Source organism: Carettochelys insculpta, chromosome 1 (genome assembly GCF_033958435.1).
Source record: "Carettochelys insculpta isolate YL-2023 chromosome 1, ASM3395843v1, whole genome shotgun sequence".
NCBI classification, from domain to species: Eukaryota; Metazoa; Chordata; order Testudines; family Carettochelyidae; genus Carettochelys; species Carettochelys insculpta.
Window position 1 is genome coordinate 162,432,647 of NC_134137.1, and position 24,758 is coordinate 162,457,404.

General features: G+C 39.5%; 1 protein-coding gene across 11 annotated transcripts in view; it reads right to left on the minus strand.

Annotated features, from left to right (window-relative positions):
* DMD (dystrophin) overlaps nt 1–24,758 on the minus strand; it is a 2,199,436-nt gene that overhangs the window by 711,935 nt on the left and 1,462,743 nt on the right. For all 11 annotated transcript variants that reach the window (XM_074994601.1, XM_074994607.1, XM_074994584.1 and 8 more), the window contains one exon: nt 2,878–3,042. In XM_074994601.1, coding sequence (XP_074850702.1) covers nt 2,878–3,042 — 165 coding nt within the window. The remainder of the gene's footprint in view (nt 1–2,877; nt 3,043–24,758) is intronic.

Genomic DNA, 24,758 nt, shown 5'->3' on the forward strand with positions numbered 1-24,758 from the left:
TAATGATACAGTTGTAAGTAAGACTATTAGTGACTTTAAAAAGTATCACCAGAACTCAGACCAAACTTTGAGGTCAAAAGGTCAAATTTCAGCACTTCACCTTGGAAAGGTTGCTGACCCCTGAACTAGTTAATGATACATGTGAATAAAGGAACATAATACAACAAAGGGAATGCAGTGATAATCTATTGATGCATGCCTCAGGCACGTTTCCCGCAGTTGCCTTCTAATTCCCACCTTGGTGTGATTTATTGCTAGAAGTGAATAGGGTTTTGATTTAACACTTTAAAAAAATCCTTTAAACCAAAAAAAGTTTGTTTGGAGGTTGGTGAGGATGTCCTAAAATATGTCATTCCAAAGAAAAATGGTTCACAATAGGAGAAAAGAATTTATTAGGAAAAAAATATTTCAACACCATTTTAAACTCTCTTCTAGTTCTGTGAGGTCAATTTAGAGTCTTAAATAAAACTACAATTAGGTCATTTTCATTAAAACAGAGAAATATACACCTATAACAAGGAGCTTACCCTTTATAGGCTTGATAAAGCACATGTACACAAGTTACTTTACTCAGATGAACAATGCAAACATTCTAAAATTGTTTCACATACTTGCGTGCAGGGATGGACACACACACACACACAAACACACACAAAACCAAATGTGGCATGGAATAACAGTGCAGGAATGTGAAGCAGGGATGAAACACATATGGTGGAGCTTGTGCGCACTGCACTACTTGGCTGGAGTGGAAAGCAGTGGTTTCCCTCTGAAGCACGAATATGGAGATGCACTGTTAGAGGACTTCAAAAATAAATTATTGCTTCCTTGTATGGCCCGGTCACAAGTGGCAAGGAAGTTCCGAGCAGAAAATGTGTGTGATTTAAGTGTCCCAATCACTTTGCACATAATGTTGTGCCCTGAAAGAAGCCCCTCATAGAACAGAAGTGTGTGTGAACACAAGAAAAGAGAAAAGGCAGCTGCCATGGAGAAATGCACTGTATATAAAACAAATCCAGATTAGGTATAATAGACTAAAGAAGAAGCATACCATTCTGTGACAGTGAAATGGAAGGACAGCCGGAGTACTGGTTTGCCATGGCCAATTTTCATTCCCTCCCCCATTAATTTTTATCTTATCCATTCAGAATTATAGTAATACTTTTTGCCTCTTTATTGAAAAGTTTCATATGGAGTACTATTGTGAAATCCCAAAAGAGGCCCCAGGCAGAACATGGCTTTTCATAAACAGTAACAAAATCAATAATCTATTACAACACACAGCAATTTAGTCAATTTCTGGTGGAATGCTTCTGGGAAATAATGGAAACCATAGTAGAAATGTTAGGTATAAAATCTGTTAAAATTATAGAAAATGAGCATAGATTATCTTTTTTTGCAAAGGCAAAAGTACATCCGTTGCTCAATATATATAAAGCATTTCCAACTTAAATATTTTATGTCCTTAAGAGACAACATTGTAAAAATCTGTATCGTAACTGAATAGATTACAGGAGTTGAGATCAGCCATTTTGTGTAAAGCAACTGGGTACCTTACAAAATATTTTGATATTAGAACACGTCCACAAATGAAAAAGAACTAACCCAAATTAAGAAAAACTCCAACTCAGTTCACGTATTTGAAAACAATTCCTGTTTCACTCCACTTAAGGCAAAAATTAATTCTATTGTATTCTTAAAGCAATTTTTATGAAATGCTGTTTCACCAAACACTGTGATTTAATGCAAAACACAGTGGCACTGATGTAAGGCTTCTACTCGACCATTAGGCAAAGAATGGGACAGATCTTAAGCTGTTGTAAACAGATGAAACTCAGTCGATTTGAAGTTTCACAAGCCAGGGATATGCGTGAATATATTTCACATACATGTATATTCACATCCCAGTGCCACACGGGAAAAGACTATTTAGATTCTGTTATGTTAAACTGCAAGGTTACAATAAATTTTTGAAATCTTATTTCTCTGAATAATCCAGCCTAACCAAATAGGTATGTTATTTTACACATGATCATATTATCATGGGTCAGATTATGATACAATTGCTTGTACTGAGTAGTACTTTTTTCCATAAGTAGGCCTCCTTACTTCACTGATGATATTTGTAGAGCAAGGTATTTTTCAGTGAAACAAGGACATCAAAACATGGCCCTACATACATCTCCAACTACAGTATAGGACTTGCACATACAACATTTAACACCACATGAAGTATTCCTGGTATTCCACTGAAGACATTGCTATAGCACACATGTGAATCATTACATACTTTAGTAATGCTTTGCAAAATCCATCACATAAATGATTTTTATAACTACTTTAGATTTCTGAGTGACAATGTTCAATGTTCTTACTCTGGCATGAAAGAATAGGGTAAAAATATTCTCAGCAATAAAGCTGCCTGAGCTTTACATTTATTTACATTTGCACTGATATGTTTTAAACCTGACATCTGCTGGTAAAATACTTAGTAAATAAATAAAATGCATCTTACTCTATAGAAGTTTGAATATCAGAGTCCTAGGACACTATTGCCAAATTCTTGCATGAGACTTTACTTTTAAAGGGACCTGCACAGCTAATCCACCAATCACTGTACTGACAATTAACAGTATTTGAGTCACACATGTTCTCTGGATTTTTAAGTAGAATATAATAATTGCAATTTGATTTTTCTCTGAGTGCAGAATGGTGGCAAACCAAACACCTTGCACAAATTACACAAATTCAAATTACCACAAGAATCATTTTGTGTTTTATGAATAAGAGGAATGGGTGGACAAAAACTCCATGTTTCATTGTAGAGCTGACTTCGTATCAGTGAAAGATACAGACATTTTAAAAAGAACACATTACCTTAATATCAAAAGCTCCCTCTTGGCCCACTTGGTTGTAATGTTCCAATTGATCCTTGACCGGAGATACCCACAATATCAGCTGACTTAACTGTTGTTCTAACTGGGTGAAATTATTTAGCAGATGCTCAATTTCTTTTTCTTTCTCTGGTAGATCTTTGGATACCTTTAAAATATCAGAAATGTGATTTGAGAAAGAAAAAAATAAGCTACACATTGCAATAAAAATAGTACTTTTTTAGTGCTAAGAGAACATATATCATACATACACTTTGTCGGAGAGGCAGTTAAATAAATAAATACACATTTGGACTGTACTAAACAGTTGCATATATTTATCACACACACACCCCTTTGAAAACAAGTGATGTCACATTTATCATGTTTTCAGTTATTCAGATGGACATGTACTTCTCTGTGTTAAATAAAGGAAGATTATTTTTTCAGGAGCTGAAAACTGTTTCAGTGTAAAACCTTTTACTTAAGAGTACCCCATTTTAATAATGAATACACATGCTCAAATAAAGAAAATAATGAGGGGGACACACACAGAGACACACACGTAGGTTGTGCTTCCAGTCTCAGTTCTACTTGTTCAGTTTTTAGACAAAGCCTCAGGCAGGTTCACAGCAATTCTCCCATGCTCAACTGCATCAAAAAGTAAGAGTTACTAGGTGGTACAGCAATAGTCCACAGCACAGAAGTGCTGAAATTAAGACAAGAATAAGATAGAAATAAAAACAGAAAAAAATCAGTTGTTTTCTTCTGTTCAGAAACTTTTAAAACAAAATGGTACTCAAGTCATATTAAAAAGACAGCAATCAATTATTCAGCTTGGACAAAAAAAAAAAAAAAGAGTCTGCTTTGCAGTTTAACAAAAATCAGTCTTCTGGGTGGCTGCTGTTTCCAAGAGCAGACTTTTACTAAAATGCCTTTTTAAAAGTAGCAAAATGAGGGAAGCATTTGACAAACACTATACAAGATGTAAATTCCCTTTGGAGTTACACTTTATTAATGAAAGCACTGCTATGCTATTAGCTGACTACAAAAGTATTACTGATGCATGCTAACTACTAATCTTTCATTTCCGTTATTTATATAACACAAGAAATCTGAATACATTTGGGACCAGAATGCAATGAAGACTTCTATGAAAAATACAGCTGAGAAAATGGAAAGAAAATATGAATCTCAAGACACTTTACTTTTACTCTTTTTCTGAATAATTTCAATTTGCAAATATCAATTAGACTAAAGACTAACACCGTCATGTATCATTTATTTTAGAACATGAACTGGCTTTTGTCATTCATACTATTTCCCCAATATGTTAAATCATTGGTGGGGAAACTAAGGCTCACTGGCCAGCCTCTGGCTTGCCTGGATCCAGCCCACAAGGCTTGGGCTGAGTCCCACCCTGTCTATGGCTGCCCTGTGTAGTTGAAATGCAAACACTGGCTCCCCTCTTCAGGGGCTGGTAAGCCTTGTGGGCTGGATCCTGGAAAGCCAGGGCTAGATTCAACCCACAGGCCTTCGGATCCCCGTGCATGATGTAACATATTGGGGAAAGAATATGCTGCTGATCCCCCTCCCTCATGCTGGGAGAATGGCAGCACAAGAAGGAATGCCTAGAGGCTTTTTCCCCACTGATTCCATTGTCCAAAATCGCAGTCAGTGGGCGCAATGTGAGACAAAGTTTTACCCTGGATCTCTATTTCAAATATTTGAAGCAGCTTACAATTTTTTAAAAAAAACTATAAACATATATAAAAAGATTTAAAAATTTAAAACTCCCGAAGCACATAAAAGCGACTTAACCATCTCAAAAGAAGAATTACACACACAAACTCAAACACCAATAAAAGCCCAAGTAAAAAAGGATGGCTTTAACCTGGCACCAAAACATTGTTAATGTTGGTAGCTTTGCCTTACCCTGCTCCTGAATCTTCTCTCCTGCCTAAGACCCCCCTCCCACAACTCAACCTGTTCCTGCAGCCTACATGCTGCCAAGAGCCTACCCTATTCCATGCCTGCATTCTCTTTTCTTCCTAGACCCCTCACCGTCACCTTCATCCCACTTCCCAACAACTTCCTGCCAGACAATGAATCTCTCATTTTGGCCCACTCACAGCCTGGGGTGGCGGCCACAAAAATCTGATAGCTGAGGGTCCCCAGAAGCTTTAATTTGGCCTGGAGAAAGCCCTGAACATTGGTCGTCCCACATCAGCACCTTTTTCTGGGTCTGGAACATGAGGGGAGAGAGATGTCTCAGTGCAGGCCATGTCAGGAAGGGCAGTGGAGTTGCTGCTCACTTTTGTGAGGCTCCCAACTGATGTTTCTGTGGGTCAGTGGCCCCCCGAACCAAAACAGTTCTCTACCGCTGTGCTAAATCATTATCACCATTACTATTTTTACTTAATACTCTAAGGCTGTGTCTACACTAGCTCCCAACTTCAAAGGGAGCATGATAAGCACGGTGTTGGGAGATTATCAATGAAGTGCTGCAGTGTGTTAATCTTTGAAGTGCTGGCTTGCGTGTAGCTGCGGCTAACCCACGGGTACTTCAAAGTGCCCGGGCTACTTCGAAGTCCCTTTACTCCTCAGCTGACTGTTGACCCCTGTCCCCCAGTATCAGGACACATCACCCTTTCTGCCCCCACCCACATGTATCGTCCTTTGCTGTGGCCCATGCACATATATGTACAGGTAATAAATATAGTGTGTGGGTGGGGGAGGGGGGGCCACAAAAAATAGTGAGCTGCAAAAATGTCCCACAATGGTAAACAGGCTGAGAAGCTCTGTTGTAATAGCTAATAAAAGGTGACCAGTAAGTCAAATCTCTTTTTGCTTTCTCCTAATCTTGTTAAGTATAATAAAATAACTTCCATTCATAGTACAGCACTTACCCAGAGGTGAAGGAAAACAATTAAAAATGTATCCATTTCCCTTAATTCAATAGCTATGCAGACGTTGGCCTAATTTCACAGAAGATTAGCTTCATCATTCTTACAACACTTGAATGTTAATATTTATTAAGAACATTAACAGTAACATGCACAATTTCAATAGAGATATTATTTCTGAAAGTAAACAGGTAATCGGAGATGGAGGTCTACTACATACTTCTGAGTCTACTCCTGAAAGGTCAAACAAACTAATTTCAAATCAACATTTATAAGGGGAGTTAAGAAAGGTGTGGAGACATAAGAAGAAAGAAGATATTAATTTGATCATTTTCTTTTTCAAAAAAGAGCATAATTGGTTACATTCTTAGATATATTCCTGACACCAAGATATACAAATAATGCATAAGCAAAAGCAATTAGATTGTACAGCTGCATTACAAATTACTGAATAAACATTACATCTTTAAGTGGCACAAAAAGATGGCTTGATTAAAATGGACTCTGAACCTTTCCAAACCACTCTGCCCCTTTTATGAGTCTCACTTGTCTTCTGCACCTCAAACTTTCATCTCAACTAAAAACTTAGAAAATTTACACAAATATACAAAAGTGTCACTGCACACTATAAATGAAAATAGCTTGCTTTCTTCTGTTTTCCATATAATGACAAAATAAATCAACTGGAATACAAATATTTTACTAATATTTCAGTGTGTAGTATACTGAACAGTAAAAACAAGTCATTTTATAAAATTTTACTTATATCCTGACTTCACTAGTATTTTTATGTAGCATGTTGTAAAACTAGGCAAATGAAGTACCCCTTGTAAGAACTTTATGTAGAGTGATGCCAGCATTCAGAAAACCATACACCCTTGCCCTTTCCACCTCTTCTCTAAGCCTCTTCCCTGCTCATTCCATCCCTGCTCCCTTTTTCACATGATGTCCCACACCCTTGCTCACGCATTCATTTTCACTAGCTGGGGCAGTAGGTTCGGGTGCAATGGGGTGAGGGTTCTGGGTGAGGACCAGGGATGACAGTTTTGTGATGCAGTAAGGGGCTCTGGACTAGGGCTGAGGGGTTTGGAGTACGGGAATGGGTTCCAGTCTGGAGTCGGGGGGTGGAAGGAGGTGGGTGAGTGGACATGTACTCTGGGCTTGAAGTGCTCAGAAAGGCGGCAGCACACAGAGCCTATGAGACCTATTACTCAGAATAAAGAAACAAAGATAACTCCACAAATAAGTTATCTTAAAAGTACCTGACAAGCAGATTTGGACTGGATGTCAATTGGTACAATTTCAAGAAAGGTGTTCTATATTACCATATGGGAAACCCAAATTGTCCCACAGCTGGGAGAAATCTCAGGCAAGACTATTATTAAGTAAGAGCAACAGCGAAGTTTGTGAGTTGTTCAATACATTTACCTCAGGCTATCTGATGCCAATCAAGAATATATCTGATCAGCTAGATGAAATTAGAAGGGAATAATGGGAGCAAACAAGCTAACTAGTTTTAAGATAGAGTTTAATAAATGCATTAAGGGAATTATCTGATGAGATTGTCTGACATAGCAAGGGAATGGATTCAAAGAACTAAGAGGTGCTTCTAATCCAATGTCCAATATTAGTAAGCTGCTAAAAAGAACTGTACTACTCCCTGGGAACAGGTATTAATATCTCGAAATGCTGGCATGGTTGGCAGCTACTAAGCAGAACACAGAAAGGTACCTTTGTCTGTCTCCAAAGAACACTGGATTTAGCAGAAGGGTGGACAAAAGAAAGAGTCTCTGACTTTAACATCAAAGAATCTTTTGTGGATTAACTATGCATTTTCACACTTTAATATGTTTGGCTTTCTTTTCAGAGCAAATCTACAGAACAAGGACAGGTTGATCTAAGCTGTGCAATTTGAGTTACATTAGTAACATAACTCAGAGCAGCAGAGCGTAAATCTACTGACCACGGGGAATACATTGCAGAGAGTCAATAGAAAAAAAAAATCCTCTGTTGTCGACATCTCTTACTGTTCTTGTTCAGCTGGAGTACTGATGTTGACAGGAGAGTGACTAACGGTCAATTTAGTGGGTCTTTACTGGACTTGCTAAATCAACCACCAATGGGCGAATCGCTGTAGCGTTTATCTACCCCATAGTGGACACAGGCCCTGACTTTAACCTTAATTTAGAATTTCCTGTGTTCATAGAGTTCAGTTTACTCAAAGTACGGATGTACACGTACAGAACTTTTAGTACAATTCAAATTATGGAAAGAGTTACTTTTGGAATGATTCAACTGGCTCTAAAAACTCTCCCATAGCTTATGTTTTATCCTCTATTTTCAAAGGAATTCTCTTAATACCCACAAGTTGGCTTACTACAAACATAATTATGTAATTAATATTATTGTACAGAGTTGTAAGCCAATTATAAATATGAACAAAAGGGGAAAAAATTGCTTCAAATGAATGTAAATTCTTAAAAGGTGTATTAGAACATGAACTGATGAATTTTGCTATGCATTCTTCTATCTTAAATATGAACAGAAAAAGAGATTCTAAATAAAACTGTACCATTTGACATAATGGCATAGTGCAATAGTCCATTCTTTCAAAGAGAGGTTTAGCCATGGCAGACACTGATTTAGTTTAATAAACCATTTAAAATGTTTAATTTTTGGGTTACTTACATTACGATAACTGCACTTTGTAACAAAATGCTGACTTAACATAATGGGCTGGGATAATATCTGTCCATTCCCTCTGACACAGCAGGTATTTATATAGGTCCAGTTTGAAGTTACAGACATCACACCACATGTTCAATAAGTTCAGGCAAATCCTTGTTTGTTTAACCCTCAGGACTCAGCTCAGTTATGAGCATGCTCATTCTCTCCATATCCCACAAGGGAAGCAGAAGATAGCAAGGTGGACCTCAGTCTGATGGTTTTGGGTTAGGTCTAGGGTTAGGGTTCTCCTTATGGGCAAACTACTCGTGATGGGGTCTTTTTTGACCTCTGGGAGCTGGTTGTTTACATTTGACCTGCTATAGGCGCTGGCCAAAAGTTTCAGAGAGGTAGCTATGTTAGTCTGTAGTTTCGAGAATGACAAGAAGTCTTGTGGCACCTTACAAACTAACAGATATTTTGGAGCATAAGCTTTCATGGGCAAAGACCTGCTTCATGCATCTGATGAAGCAGGTCTTTGCCCATGAAAGCGTATGCTTCAAAATATCTGTTAGTCTATCAGGTGCCACAAAACTTCTTGTTGTTCTGTGGCCAAAAGCTGTGGCAGATGAACACGACTCTATTACTTCCTAAGACTGCAATTCCTGAATCCTTTCAACCTAAGCACTGCAATGCTGTAAGAAAGCTAGAAAACCATCTAGCATTCTTTCAATTTGGCTGAATGAAAAAAAAATCCTGAATGATAGGGAGCAAGAGCAGGGCAGCAATCATAATGAGATGTCTCCCAGGTGACTGGCATTGCTAAAAACAGACTAGGGGTGTGAGAGCAAACTGAATTCCCCATTTCTTTTCCTCCCACTTGGTTGCTTAATGGGAGACAGAGAAGCCCCCTCCCATTCCCCCAGAAACACTCTTACATCCTCTTAGAGGGAAAAGAGCTCATATCCAGTATCTCTAGACACAAGCTCTCTTTGTGACAGACACTGCACACAACTGTACTAATTGTTGTACAACTGTTGTTCTACCCAGAATAAGAGTAGAAAAACACATTGTTGTCACCCAAGGAAATTAATAGGCACCAGGTTTAAAACAGACTTAAAGAAGTATTTCTTCACACAGCCCACAGACAACCTGTGGAACTTGTTGCTGGGGGATTTTGTGAAGGTCAAAAATGTAACTAGGTTTTTAAAAAAGAATTAGGTAAATTCATAAAGAATAGGTCCATGAATGGCTAATAGCAAGACATTCAGGGGAACAATGCCATGTTTTGGGTGTCCCTAGACCTCTGACCTCCAGAAGCTGGGGTAACTGCCCACAGGCAGAGGCAAACATGGGACATCTGGAGCTTAGTGCAAGCACCTCTACAGCTTGAGCTAAAGACCAGCTCAATCTCAGGTTAGGCTGTAGAGGGCACTTACTCTTTCTCTATGAAGTGGTCTAGGTACCATTACATGGGACAGTTAACCACATATAGGTATGTGGATTACACTAGCACTGGACAACAGGGGATGAAATCACTCAGTAATTCCCTGTTCTGTTCATTCCCTCTGGAGTACCTGGCACCAGCCACTGGTGGAAGAGGGAGTAGTGGGAAGACTCAATATGGCCATTTTTTGAGATTTTACTTTCTTAAGTATCAGAGAGGCAGCCATGTTAGTCTGTATTTTCAAAAACAACAAGAAATCATGTGACACCTTATAGACTAACAGATATATTGGACCACAAGCTTTTGTGGGCAAAGACCCACTTCGTCCACATGGACGAAGCGGGTCTTTGCCCATGAAAGCTTATGCTCCCAAATATCTGTTAGTCTATATGGTGCCACAGGACTTCCTGTTACTTTCTTAAGATGATTGGAGATATGCTAAACTTTCCCTCAGTCAACTGACCAACAAACAAAATAATTTTTTCTGACTCCGGTGAGAAACAAAAGACTGATTTTCCTCAAAAATTGTGTACTTGTGACCAACGGTAGAATTTGGACTTCAGATAGAGTGGGTTCATTTAAAATAATAAATAGTACACAGAGTATTCTATAATAATATACATATACTTCAGTCATTACTGACAGCTTTGACAATATCTCACAAAAGCATTTGTTATCAATTGTATCAATAAGGGACATATTTATATTCTCTCTGTGTACATTTATATAAGTCAACCAAACCTGGGCTTTTTAAAATTTTGTTCAATTTATGCACTACTTCAGGGTAATTCCTCTGGTGCCCTCTGGCAACTTACTATTGAACTAGTTTAAATAGTTCCAGAAGAATTCCTCTTGCTTATGCGCCCTGATCCCTGGTCTCACATACTTCTTGCACACAGTAGGCTGCTGGGCTGCTACGAGCAAGGTTGACTCTTGCACCAGTTATGGACTGGCTATGGAGCATCTTTCATGGAGAGATACTAGAGATGTGTCTTCCATAAGATTCTTTAATGAACTTCCAGGAATGGAGCAGCCAGAAAAAAAAAGCAGTAAATGTTCAGACCATCCATAAATCCCATTAATCATCAGTTGCTGGACAGCCTCAAGTAGGTATGATTAATGGGTGCCTTCCAGACTCTTATTTCCCTTCTCCCACTAAAGACTAAAGCCATGGCTATTTGGGCCACTCCATACCCTTTTGACTATCATACTGAAATTAAATAATAAAACCTCCTTTTTTTTAAAAAAAAAGTTACCTTTCAAAATATATTTCTGTGTGTTTAAATGCATAGTTTATTAATGATAAAAGCATAACATTTTGTTTTCCCTTAATGTATATGGACAATTATGTTATGTATGCACTTTCAATTATATAAAACAGGGTCTCCCTTTGAAAGAAACAGTTATGCAGAGATGTTTTATAATCAAGAAGTCCCTTTTTCTAGCTAGCTACATGAGTAAGTCTTTGTAGGCTAACCATTATGTTTCAATATCAGAGCAGAACATATAATTGTAACTTAAAAGCAGCAATTCTGAAATACTTGATGGACTCCAAATTTGAATAAAAAAGATGATAATATTCTTGTAGGTATTTTTATTCTAAAACAATTGTTGAGCTTCAGCAACCATATGAAGATTATTGAGACATTATAATGAAACAACATAGCACGCTAGTTTTATTTTACTGTTTAAACATTAAGGCACAGATGGTAGTTTGTCTGTTTTGAGACAGTTAATTTTCTGAGATATTTGGCTCCATGATAGGTAGTGTCTAATCTCAAAGATACACATCAGATGAAATGAGTACAATAATACACTATGGTTGTCATCTCAAAAGACAAGCATAGGAAATATTTTTTGTTACAGAAAGGCTGGTTACAGGGGAAGGATCTAATAATGAACTAATCTACTATACACTATCCTTACAATAAGAGAAGTGCATTGCATGGATGCTGACAGTCAATGCGTGTCAACAGATATGCAAGGATACTTCCTATTCTAAATAGGAGGAAAAACATGGTATCTTGCACTGCAGTACCGCAAATTGTCCTGTGACAATGGGCCCCTCCGTTCAGGTATGGATAGGCTATGCCTATACTTACAAAAAACTTCGAAATGGCCATGCTAATGGCCAAACCAAGGAATACTAATGAGGCACTGACATGAATATTCAATGCCTCATTAGCATGCCTCCTTCCAATGCACTTCGAAAATGCTGTGGTTCGCTTGCCTGTGGCTCATCTACACAGGGGTCCTTTTCAAAAGGACACTGAAATATCAAAATCCCCTTATTCCTATCAGCTGATACTTTCAGAGTGCCATGGCCGGCGGCACACTAATGAGGTGCTGAATATTCATTCCAGTGCCTCCTTAGTATTCTTCGATTTGGCCATTAGCATGGCCATTTCGAAGTTTTTTTGTAAGTGTAGACACGGCCCATCTGCACCTGAACTGAGGGGCCCACTGTCACAAAACAATTTGCAGTACTGCAGTGCAAGATACCATGTGTTTCCTCCTATGTATCATACTCAGAGAAAAGAAAGAAATGCAGTTGTAAGTTTCTAGAGAAGAATCCTACCTGGTATATTAAAATAAAATGACACGACTTGCTGGGATTGGCCAAATGGCCTGGAAAGCATATTTTAATAGGAATAAACTCTTCTGAAAGTAGGACTGTTAGTGGGGAACAATTTCTTCAAGAATATGGTAACTCCTGTTCCTAGCTTCTATGACAGGAATGAGGGGATTTTGATGTTGGCAGGATCCTTTAGAAAAGGACCCCCATGTAGATGAGCTGCGGGCAAGCGAACCACGGCACTTTAGAAGTGCTGCAGCTGGCGGCATGCTAATGAGGTGCTGAATATTCATTTCAGTGCCTCAATAGTATTCTTCGATTTGGCCATTAGCATGGCCATTTTGAAGTTTTTTGTAAGTGTAGATGTAGCCATATCTGCTTATATAAATCATATAAATCACTTTGGAGGACTAGGGCCTTTGATTCCAATTTATGGGAAATGGTGGGGAATGCTAGCATTTTAACATTCACCATACACAGAAGTGGAGAAAATCCAACTCACTGGCTGAATGTCTTTCATTAGCTATGCAGGAATTAAGAGCAACTTGCCTTTTGCTCCCCTTTCTCCCACTTCAGCTAAGTGATGATTGCAGGGCAAAAGATAGTCAGAAGCAAGGCAGGAGAAGAGGTTTGCATACACTGCAGCCAACCTACAGAAGGGCTGGAATCAAAGCAGGCTTCTGTTGAGCCCCGAACCCATGAAACACAGAAGCTAGGAACAGAAGTTACCATATTCTTGAAGAAATTGTTCCCTACTCACTGTGCTACTTTCAGAAGAGTTTCTTTCTATTAAAATGTGCTTTCCATGCCATTTGGACAATTCCAGCAGGTCCTGCCTTTTTATCTTAACATACCAGGTCGGATTCTTCTCTAGAAATGTACAGCTGCATTTCTTTCTTTTGTCTGAGTATGATACAGTCTATTTCATGGTATGCACTATGGATGGGAAAAGAGATATTTACCATGAAACTAGACCTTTTATTTTTCCTTTTGGACTTAGATAAACCAGAGCTTTCCTTTCTTCCCTTCCCTTCCCTCCCTATTCTTTGTCAAGCAACTCATAAAAGAAACTGCACTTTCTAGTTCTCACATGGTGATTTCAGGTAGGAAGTCATAGCCTTCCTGAGATTGGAAACAAGCCTATTATTGGAGGGGTCTTTTCTTTCCACATGGCCACTCATGCATTGATGTGTCTTGAGCACCTTTAGTCTGAAGAATCAGGACAATGAAGAGGAGCAAGCTAATGGTGTAGGCTGGACACATGAAAAGTTATACTTTTGCTCCCTGTTAGTCATGCACCAACTACCTGTTGAGCTTGTCTACACTACCACCCGCCTTCGAAGGAAGGATGGTAAGTAGGGTGTTGGGAGTTTACTTATGAAGTGCTGCGCTGCATACGCTGCACTTCATTAAGCAAATTCCACCCCGCAGCAACTTCGAAGATTTAAACTTCAAAGTACCGGCACACGTCTAGCCATGGCTCACCCGCCGGTACTTCGAAGTTCCGGGGAAACTTTGAAGTCCTTTTACTCGTCATTACTCTTCAAAATTTTGAGGAGTAAAGGGACTTTGAAGTTGCCCCATACTTGGAAGTACCAGGGGGTGAGCCACGGCTAGACATGTGCCGGTACTTCAAAGTTTAAAACTTTGAAGTTGCCACAGGGGGGAATTTGCTTGATGAAGTGATGCCTATGCATGGCAGCACTTTATTAGTAAACTCCCAACACCCTAATTACTATCCTTCCTTTGAAGGAGGGTGGTAGTATAGATTCAGCTGTTGAGAAGGAGCAGTGCACACACAATCCATGTTAATGAAAAAGCTGAGGTTAATTTTGCCAGTTTTAACTTTTATGTGCATTTCCTGTGATAATTCTAGTGCCTGACTCTGCACCACAGAAATCAATGAGAGTTTTACCATTGGCCTCAGGGAGCAAGAGATCAAGTGCATAGTATTCATAAAGAGAAAGAAGAACAGATGCATAAAACCAGGCAAAGTTATTTCACAGAGTTTAAGGCCAGAAGGGAGCATTAGATTACCTAAACAGACTCCTTGTACATCACAGATCATTAAAGTCCATTCAGATGCCCCTAGGTTGAAAGCTGTGAATCATGTTTGACAAAAGCATAAATGTGTTCAACTAAAGCATTCTTCTAGAATGGTAACCATTCTTGATTGAGAATTCACTTTTTACTTCTCTTAGTTTGTTCCAGTAGTTACTCGTCTTCATTGTTAAAAAGAATATGCCTTACATCTAATTTGAATTTGTATTGTTTTGGCTTCCACCTATCGATTCTTGCCATGCCATTCTTTGCTAGGTTAAAAAGCCTTTTAGTATATGGCATTTTCTCACTGGCCATGTCTACACTAGCCAAAAACTTCGAAATGGCCAAGCAAATGGCCATTTCAAAGTTTACTAATGAAGCACTGAAATACATATTCAGCACCTCATTAGAATGCAGGCGGCTGCAGCACTTTGAAATTGACACGGTGCACTGCCATGCAGCTCGTCCAGACAGGGCTCCTTTTCGAATGGACCCTGACAACTTTGAAATCCCCTTATTCCTATGAGCAGATAGGAATAAGGGGACTTCAAAGTAGCTGGGGTCCTTTTGAAAATGAGCCCCATCTGGACAAGCCACACGGCGGCGAGCCGCATCAATTTCATATGCATGGCCATTTCGAAGTTTTTGGCTAGTGTAGATGTAGCCACTATGAATAAACTTATTCCCTGTAATCAAGTCACCTCTCAGTTTTCTTTTTGCTAAACTAAACAGATTCAAGTCTTAAAATATCTCACTGGAAGACATTTTCTCCAGCTCTCATATAATTTTTTGCTGGTCATTTGTGCACTGTCCAGTTTTTCAACAGTCTTTTAAAATGCAGATATCAAAACTTTGTTCAGTATTACAGTACTGTCTCACTGATGTCATATAATAATGTAAAATCATCTTTCTGCTCACTATTCCAATCTTTAAACATCCCAGGATTGCATTAACACTTCTTGACATCACAGGAAAGTGATGTTCAGTTGTTTGTTTGCTATGACCACTGAACACATAGGTTATGTCTACACTAGTGACTTTTTAATCCCACAGAGCATCTACATACAAAATGCATTCTTCTAATTTTAAATCAGAAGAATATAACACTTTTTCTGGCAGCCCTCTTCCTCTCCCAGATGGAAAAAAAAATGTGTAGACACCTGCTGGCCCTTTTATCAAAAGAGCAGTCCTTGTGACACCATATTTTTTGATCTCTGACCCGTTCTTTCAAAGGAGCAGAGGTTATGTGGATGCTTTCTATTGAAAGAGCAGATTATTTTTTTTTGATCCACTTTTTTTGTGCATGGACACACTTTTTTCAAAGACGTTTTTTTTGGAAGGGATTTTCTGGATGAACTTCTTTCAAAGGACTGTTGTACTGTAGATGTAGCCTTAGGTACCGGGAAAGCTACCAAATAATGCCTAAAGATTCATACCTGGTGTACAGTCCTTTGGTTTCTCTTCACATACTGTCAGATAACTTGTGTTGTACTGTATTATATTGTAAGAGAATGTTCTTTGTAAACCTTTTGTGTATATACATATTTGAAGATGATGAAATATAATAGTATACTGTAGGGGTTCTCAAACTTTGTGATACTGTGACCCCCTAAAATGCTAAATGAATTTGTGTGACCCACCACCTGCACTTCTCCATGAGTAAAACTAATCATTTCATTGGGATTAGGATTGGACAAGAAATAAATATGCCAATAAGTTTTGATAACTATTTTTTTATTTGAAATAGTCAAAAAATATCAAATTTGGAATCGTATTGTTTAATGTGAAGGATGAGCTTGTTTATTGTTGCGTTATTTTGCATAATATGCATAACACGACTCCACTCTTATACGGCTGACCCCTGATTCCTACAGTAAATCCTCGAAATGTGCATTTTTGAGTTGCGCTTAACTTGTATTAACGCGTGTCACGTGCAACTCAAAATCTCACTCCTTCCAGCCCTGGCTCAACCCCACCGGCCCCTTATGGCCCAGACTCAGCACCCCGCAGCCCAGCTCACCATGCGTGCATGGCTCGGGCTCACCCCCAACCCCTGCCTCTGGCTCCTGCCCACCACCTTTCAGGCCCAGCTCTGTCTCAACTTCCCTGGTTCCGTTTCAACCCCCTTGCCAGCTCACCACCCACATGCAGCTCTGACTCAACCAGTCCGCACACCCAGCTCTGGCTCCTGCTCACCACCCCTTATGCACAGCTCCAGCTCAAACCTCTGCCCTGGTTCAACCCCCCTGTGTGCAGCCCCTGTTCCATCCTCCCACCCCAGTTCAACCCCTTGTGTGCAGCTGCAGTTCAATCGCCGCCACCCTGGTTTAAAGCCCCCATTCTTGGCTCCAGTTTCACTCTCCTGCCCCAATTCAACCCCCCTGCCCTGGTTCAAACCCCCCATGGCCCATTTCACTACTTCTGCACACAGCTCTGACTCAATCACTTGCTCGCCCCCCTGCAGTCCTAACCCACCCCAGGCTTAGCCCCCACTGTCCTCTCCCATGGCCCCCACCCACCACCAGGCTTAACCCTCCCCAACTGCCCCCCCAGCCCAGGATTTACTTTTCTGCTGCTTCCCCATCTGCAAAATGTGCATTCCACCTGGGAAAAAGCCAGATCCTAACTTTCACATTTTTGCAAGAGAAAAACCAAATCCAGCTGTGATTCCCCTCTAAGCTGCTTGTAATCCCCCCTGGGGGGTGTCAGGACCCACAGTTTGAGAAACACAGGTATACTGCAATGAGAGAGTCCCAACCAAACCAAGTTTATTTTCAAAACTTCAGAATTGTTATTGCTGATTCACACCTTCAACAACAATTTCTGTACTTGCCTGCACTTTACAACTACGTATATAACTACGTTATGTTTTCTGATTCTCGTCAACTATACTGTACATGGTCATCTCTGTAAAGAGTGGCTAGCTGAAGAAACAGCTAGCATTATTACATGCTATTACATGCAAATTTCAATCTGCTCTTAACTATAAGGCCACAACTAGTGCCTCGGTAGCAGTACTATTATAATTACAGAAAAGGGTAGTTGACCGTTTATCATCACTTCAGATACTCAGGTTATCTCTGTAGACTTACCTCCCCCTCTAGAGCACATATAAAAGAATAATTCAAAATTGAGGGAAGGGGAATTTAATCTGTATGCATAGTTTCATGAAAAACAGTCAATATGAGCAATACTCTCTTGCATATTCAGTTAAGGTTGTCCTTTAGTTAATTAACTTAACTATTTTCATTAAGAAGCTCAATATTGACTTTAAAACAAAGTCTACTTACTTTTCATTTAAACAATGAATATTTATGAAGCACTTTGTCAATGACAAACTTTGAATTAAGATGACATTACTGGAGGATAAAGAAAAGAAGACTACTAAAGTATGTGTAAGAGGTCATCTCTTGTATTTAGGGTTTCAGATTCTCATTGAAACCTCAAGCTCTGACCTTCTCATACACTTATTTTTGTAACCACTTAACCATGGATGTGTAAAATCCCCAATTTTCATTTTTATTAAAAAACATTTTTTCCATTGGGGAAGAAAAGTAAAATACCTAAACACGATGCACCAAACATTTTTTTGCGCTTTAACTAGCAGCTTACTTTTCCAGAAAACAACAGCCAACTCATCTTCCCCTTCAAAAACCCATGAATTTGTTTACTACGTGGCATTGCAACTACATATGCCACAGTCAACATATCTGACTTATTGGATTGCATGGAAGAACCACCCACCTGAGCTCCAATTGCAAAATAAGAGCCAAAATTTGTAAATATACAGCCCCCACCTCCTGCAATTACGTGACAGAAATTAATAGTTTAACAAACAGATAAATTTTAACTGTTAGCTCCTTCTCCACGAAAGTTTAAGCTTAGTTGAAGTACTAATATGTACAGTTTTCAAAAGTACCTAATTTACGTGTGTGATAGATATTGTAATCCCAAGTAATATCTTTGGGAACCATATTGTAAATACACAGATCTACTTTTGGATGAGTAGGCCCACACACAACATATGGGTTTGGTGTCACTGAAGGCCAGGGATTGAGTGCAATTCCAGGGGGACAGATGCCCACAGAAGTTAAGAAGAGCACTCTGTTTTAACAGAAGCTTTGTAGTTGCTCTTGAGACCAGTGACATATGGTGACATGCTATGGCAACGAAACAAAGCCGGGAAAGCCATTCATAATTTATTATGTATGTAGTATTAAAAAAAATCACACACTTTTCCTATGTTGTTGAGAAATGGAATGCTGTGCACCAGTTTTGGTTAAGCTGGATAGTTCATACAGATCAGCACACCATTGTATAGCTTGCCCAGGCATGACTATGTCTTCCCAAAACAAAATATGAAGAAGGGGCTTTTGAAATCAGGGGGTTGTTTCAAAAGGCCTCCAGCTACAAGGGCTGCATGCATTTTGAAACCAGCATTTTCGAAGCGCACGGCTGCCATTATGCTCATGAGATGCTGCATATTCATAGCAGCACCTCCTTAGCATCTGCCAAAGTGCCTCATGACCGTGCCCCCTCTGAAAGCAGGGGGTAGTGTGGCCACAGCCTTACTGGGTAATGAAAAGGAAATCCTTTTATTCTCCTGTTGGAGGATGTTAGTGTGTTTTGGAAGGCAACACATTCACATGATAAAATGGATTTGTTTTGGTATATTTTTTCCAATCATCACAGCTGGAGATTCTGCTGGAATATGTCCTCATTTCAGAAAACGAAGTGTGTACACATACACACATGCAAACACAAACAGAAGTACACACAAAATATCATAGTCAGGATATTATTTTTCTACAGAGTTGTGTTTCTGATAGGATTCTTTGAGTTTGGTTAAAGAAAGAACACTTGGTACTACACCTTTATTTAGAAACAAATCCAGGATATAATGAAATCCTAGCAACAAAGTACCTGAAGAAAAGACAAGGTAAGGTCAGCCCCAGATTTCACTCAACATGCCTACTATAATCTGTTTTGTCAGGTGCCAAGAGAAAGGGAGCAAACTATAACATAGTGAAACAGAACGAAGTCAGGCAGTTATCTTTCTTCCACTGCATTGGTTTATTGGTTCTACGTAACTTATTTCCTTTATTTCTTTCATTACTTTGATGTTTAACATGTAGCACACAGAGTGGCAATGTGGCCCTTTGGACATGCATCATGAGTGCTCATTCCATTTGTCAGGGGTCAGGCCAGCTAGTACCAAGTACTCGCCTGCTTCCCTGCTAATTTCATTGCTAGGCAACCAATAATTCCAGCTGCACTGTCCTGCAGCTACTTGATTAATCTCAGTGCCTGACTGGCTGCACAACCACCAGCCTGTTCTATAAGCCCAGAGGCAACAGAGTAGCATTTGCTTGCACTTGTTGCCTGTAGCTGTGCTTGGTCCAGCCTTTGTCTCTTCCCCTACACCTGCTCCACTCCCAGCCTGTAAATGTTTCTGCCCCAGCTCTGTCAGGGCATCTGAATCGCAGCTCCAACCATTTCCTTTGCTCCCTTCTGAATTCAGCTCCATCTGGTAGGCGCCATTCTTGCTCCAATCATGAGTCCCAACACCCACAAGTCAGTTGCTGACACCAGATAATCAGAACCAATCCCTCGTTAATTATCTTGAGCATTATAGCTAACTGCCTTGAAAACACAATACAGTAAAATCTGTCATATCCGGCAGCCCTGAGACTGGGAGGTTGTCAGATATTCCAATATTCTGGATAATACAGAAGTATACTAGCAATGCATAACACTCAAGAAAAACAAGATATTAAGGATCAGGCAAAACTGTATGCAGAGCACTTTATTTTCCAAAAACAGTAGTATTGTATACTGTGAACTTACACTGTATTTGCTGTTTTTATTTGCATTTATTTTCACTATACTCTACTTATGGAAACTGTAACTAAAATCTGCTTATGGGTACAATGCCAGTTATCTGAGCGTTCTCGATGATAGAATGCTGGATATGAAAGAGTTTACTGTAGTTCAAATAATCTGTTTATCCTTATTTCAGATATAAAATACATACACATCAAAACTTTGCTAGTGACTAACTGAAAGCAAAAGAAAATCATTGATATTGGTGGTAAACAAATAAATTGCTTTGTAGGAGTAGAAGGAGGGAGTTCTGAAACAGGGAAATCAGGAAACAAAACAATGACACATGCAAATAACAAGCCATCCTGTAGCACTTTAAAGACTAATAAGTTTATTTGGTAATGAGCTTTCATGGGTAAAAGCCACTTTAGAGAATAATGACCAAGCTATTGAGGAATGGCCGTATCTGCTTACAATCCTGAGGTTTACTCTTTCCAGGCCTGAGCATAGGATAGAGTTGTGAGGCATCCAGTTTTTGACTGGAACACAGTCACAAAGGGACTCCGGCAGCTCCAGTGGCACTGCCAACTGAGTCATTGCAAGTTTGATGGGCTCCACACAGCTCCCAGAAGTGGCTGCCTACATACATGAAAGTCTTTATGTGCTCCCCCTACTCTAAGTGCCACTGGCCAAGAATTACAGCCAATAGGGGGAAGCATCTGCAGGTGTGAACGCAGCATGTAGAGCTTCCCGAGATGAAAATATACCCAGGAGCCACAAAGATCTGTGGGACACTTTCCAGAATCTATGGTGCGTGATGCCAGGAATCTGGTCTCCTCATCGGCCCCAAACTTGATCTCCCTTCTGAACCTCACACCGCTCATCCCTATCACCATTCCAGAGTCCACACTCCCAGCTGGAGCACTTATCCTTTCCCAAATATCTGTCCCTCCACTCAGCCTTCTCTCAGACCCCTAATTCCTCCCCTGCAACTTCCCCCCATGCTTCCACCATCCTGCTAGGCCTCTCCGTCAAATGAAAGTGAGTGATGGTGGGGGACAGCAAGCAACAGACAGATGGGGGCTGGAGCTAGCAGGGGCAGGGCAAAGGACTCCTGGAACAGGTAAGGCAGGGTGTTCAGCTTCGTGTGATTAGAAAGTTGGTAATCCTAACATAGGATTAAAGGGATAATAAACAATGAAAGGAGCCTACACCAAGAAAAGGAAGGAAAGATGTGTAAAACTGATAGGAGTTGCCATGGGGATGGTAGGAGCTGCCAGATAGACACAGAAAACTTGTTGCAGCAGGGCAGCCTAGAAATGGTGGTCAGAACTTAGCAATGCTGGCAAGGAGAAAACTATGCTTTAGGCAAGGATAAATATGAGCAGATGCATTTATTACTTTAACCTTTGTGTCTCATTGCCCTATATCTTTGGGTGAACAAATAAATAATGCTTTGTTTTGGAGGAGGTGGCTTTTGAGTCACTTGAATCAGTCACTGTCAGGGTCCAAAAGGAACAGGGCTTGCAGGTGCCATGCACAATTGTGCCTGTCGGGTTAATGTAATCAGTAAACATGGGGAGAGCTACAGACCAGAGATCCAATCTAAGAGTGGTAGGACTGCATAGTTTCATTCAGGTGCAGGTAGCAAAACCCTGAATGCATCTCAGTGGGACAGAAGGACTAAAAAGGGCCTCCTAAGATACAACTTTGCTGCAGATGTTTGTTCTGTATGCACATAGAAGGATTCCGGCAGCAGGAGGACGTCTGTGCACATCCATATGAGAGAATGCCACTGAAAGAGAATGGACTGTGGCAAATGCCAATGGGGTGTGGAGGACCCAGTTTCTTCAGAATCTGTTGGGTTGTTGGGACAGATGTGCCAAACTGTTTATCTTTTTGATATTGATCAGTTGGAGATAGTGAAGTGGATTAGCTCTGACCCAACAGACTTGATTTCAAGCCTGGCTCAAATCTGAAGCAAAGATTAGTTTGAAAGATCCATTATATCTCTTACTGGCCCATATTTAAAACCTTAAGATCTGAAGCACCTGACAATTTGCTGGGGTAGAATAGCAGGGACTATTTAGTTCTGAACCCCACAGCATTACAGAGAAACCATCATCATTATCATCTTCATCATCATCATCATCATCATCATCAAAAGCCTCGACGCAGGCTAATAAACTTACAGAGATCACCCCAACCCAAACATGAATTCTGGCAGGAGCAATCCATTAATACTCCGCCAAAGAGCTTTCTTTGTGGTTTACTAATTCAGCACAGTGTCAGCTCAGAAGGAGCATCCTGGTATTATTGAAAAGGCTCAGTACTTCCAACCAAACATTAGGGACTGGGTACCTCCACGGATTCAGGGTCCTACTCAGCTGATGGAGCACAGAGATGCCCTTAAGTTCATTTAAAACCAGACTATGTAGCCAAATACACCCCTCTTTATCTGTTGGTCACAGGAAAATCCAGTTTGAATTAATATATGCAAGCCTCTTTGGGGCAGGAATGTTGGAGTTTAAAAGGGTTAACAACAGTGGAAGTTCATTAGCATTCCTCTCCTGCAGAGAAGGAAGATGCAATACCACACTAACACATACACAACTGTATTTTTAATATAAAGGGAGCTGAGGCATTTACCCTAATTCAATGTATTTATTCAATATATTTTATCTTAATTTCATACAGTTTGTTCAGAATATTACAGGATATTGTCAGTCAGTCATGCCAATCACCAGTACAGGGAAAAAATAAACTGTTCATTAGTACTGTATCCCCTTGACTTCAAAATTCATTAAAAAGTTACCTAGTCCACTGATGAAATGATGTTTAATAGTTATTAAATAAGTTTGAGGAAGCCTATGCTACTATTTTTATTACAGCTTTCATTTTTTGCATTGGGTTAAATGAACAAGACATATTACAATCTCTAATATGAGGAAAAAATTCTGGAGTGAGTATTTAAATTTTACGTCTAGAGTAAATGTATTCAGGACAGTCTTCTATGGCACAATCAAACAATATATTTTTCAAAAGCAGACATCTGTTTTATGTTAATTTCCCAAGGTAATTCAAGCAGCTTTTAGTGAGATGTCTGCTTGGAAACTTGGAATATAAAGTAACTTACATTTTATATCTGAAAAAAAAATGAAGAATGGCTAATTGGGCTGCCATAGCACATCATCTAAAAAGTATAGTCTCATCTGAAAGTGGGAGATTTATAGCCCTAGCTTCTGCTACTTATAATTAGATTTAGGTACATAAATCCTGCACATTCAGAACAAATACACAAATATCACAATCAATGTTCACTACAGCTTATTTTATTCTGATATTATGACACAATATCAAGGACAAATAAATGTGTATCATTTTATATTGTTTATGCTGACTTTGAACCATAAAGAAAATTTATATTGACCTATATGGATATTTTGCTTACTGAAATATGGAAGGGACTATCCTATCCCATTATTAGGAGAGACTCTAATCATAGTATTTACTGGTGAAAAGCTAAAAAGTAAATAAAAATAGGACCTCATCATGATTTCTTGATCCATATGGAGAAAGAGAATCCCATCCATAACTTCCCAGAATTTGCAAATCTTTCTCTGTGTATTGTAGGATAGATAATGGAGAAGGCACAGAGGTCCACCTCTGACTTTGTCAAACTTAGTCAACAAAATTTAACACAGTGGGGAGAGCTTGAATGGAGTTACACTGACATGAAGCTAGTTGGAGCAGGTACTGACAAGGGCCAGAGCAAAAACAAGGGTATAAGACTGCCATGGACACTGCCCTGGACTTCCACGCATTGAGGAGTGGCTCCTATGGACACTACCACAACAGCAAACTTTTTCAAACTCCTTCCTTAGTGAAGCTTAGTCACTTCCCACAGCTGTTCACAAGTATGTGCAAAACCTTTCCTGAAGTCCATGGACAATATGGAATAGAATGTCAGAAGAGCCTATTGTTATAAATACGTTGGCGAGACCTTGTTTATTGCAACAGATAAGAGCATATTTGCCCTACTACATTACTAAACTCAAACCAGACATAGAACGAAAATAAAATATAGGCAAAGTTAGTGAAGCAATATTGTAACATTCTCAGTAGAACCATAACTGAGGTTCGGGAATTCAGAAACTTGTCTTAAACAAAGGGAAAGACAGGTGTTCAGTAGCAATTCTTGATACTGTAAGTATTGTGTTTTTGGTATTCAAATATTTCAACTTTTTCTTCTAAGGACTTTCAGAATGATATCTCCTTTCAAACAATGGTAAACAACATACCATAGGGGGGAAACTATTGACAAAAAACAAATTGAGAAAAATTGACAGTGTCATTAACAAAATGAAAATGATTACATTTTTCACTGCAGGAATACTGAAATAATGTGCAACAACACTTACCACTTC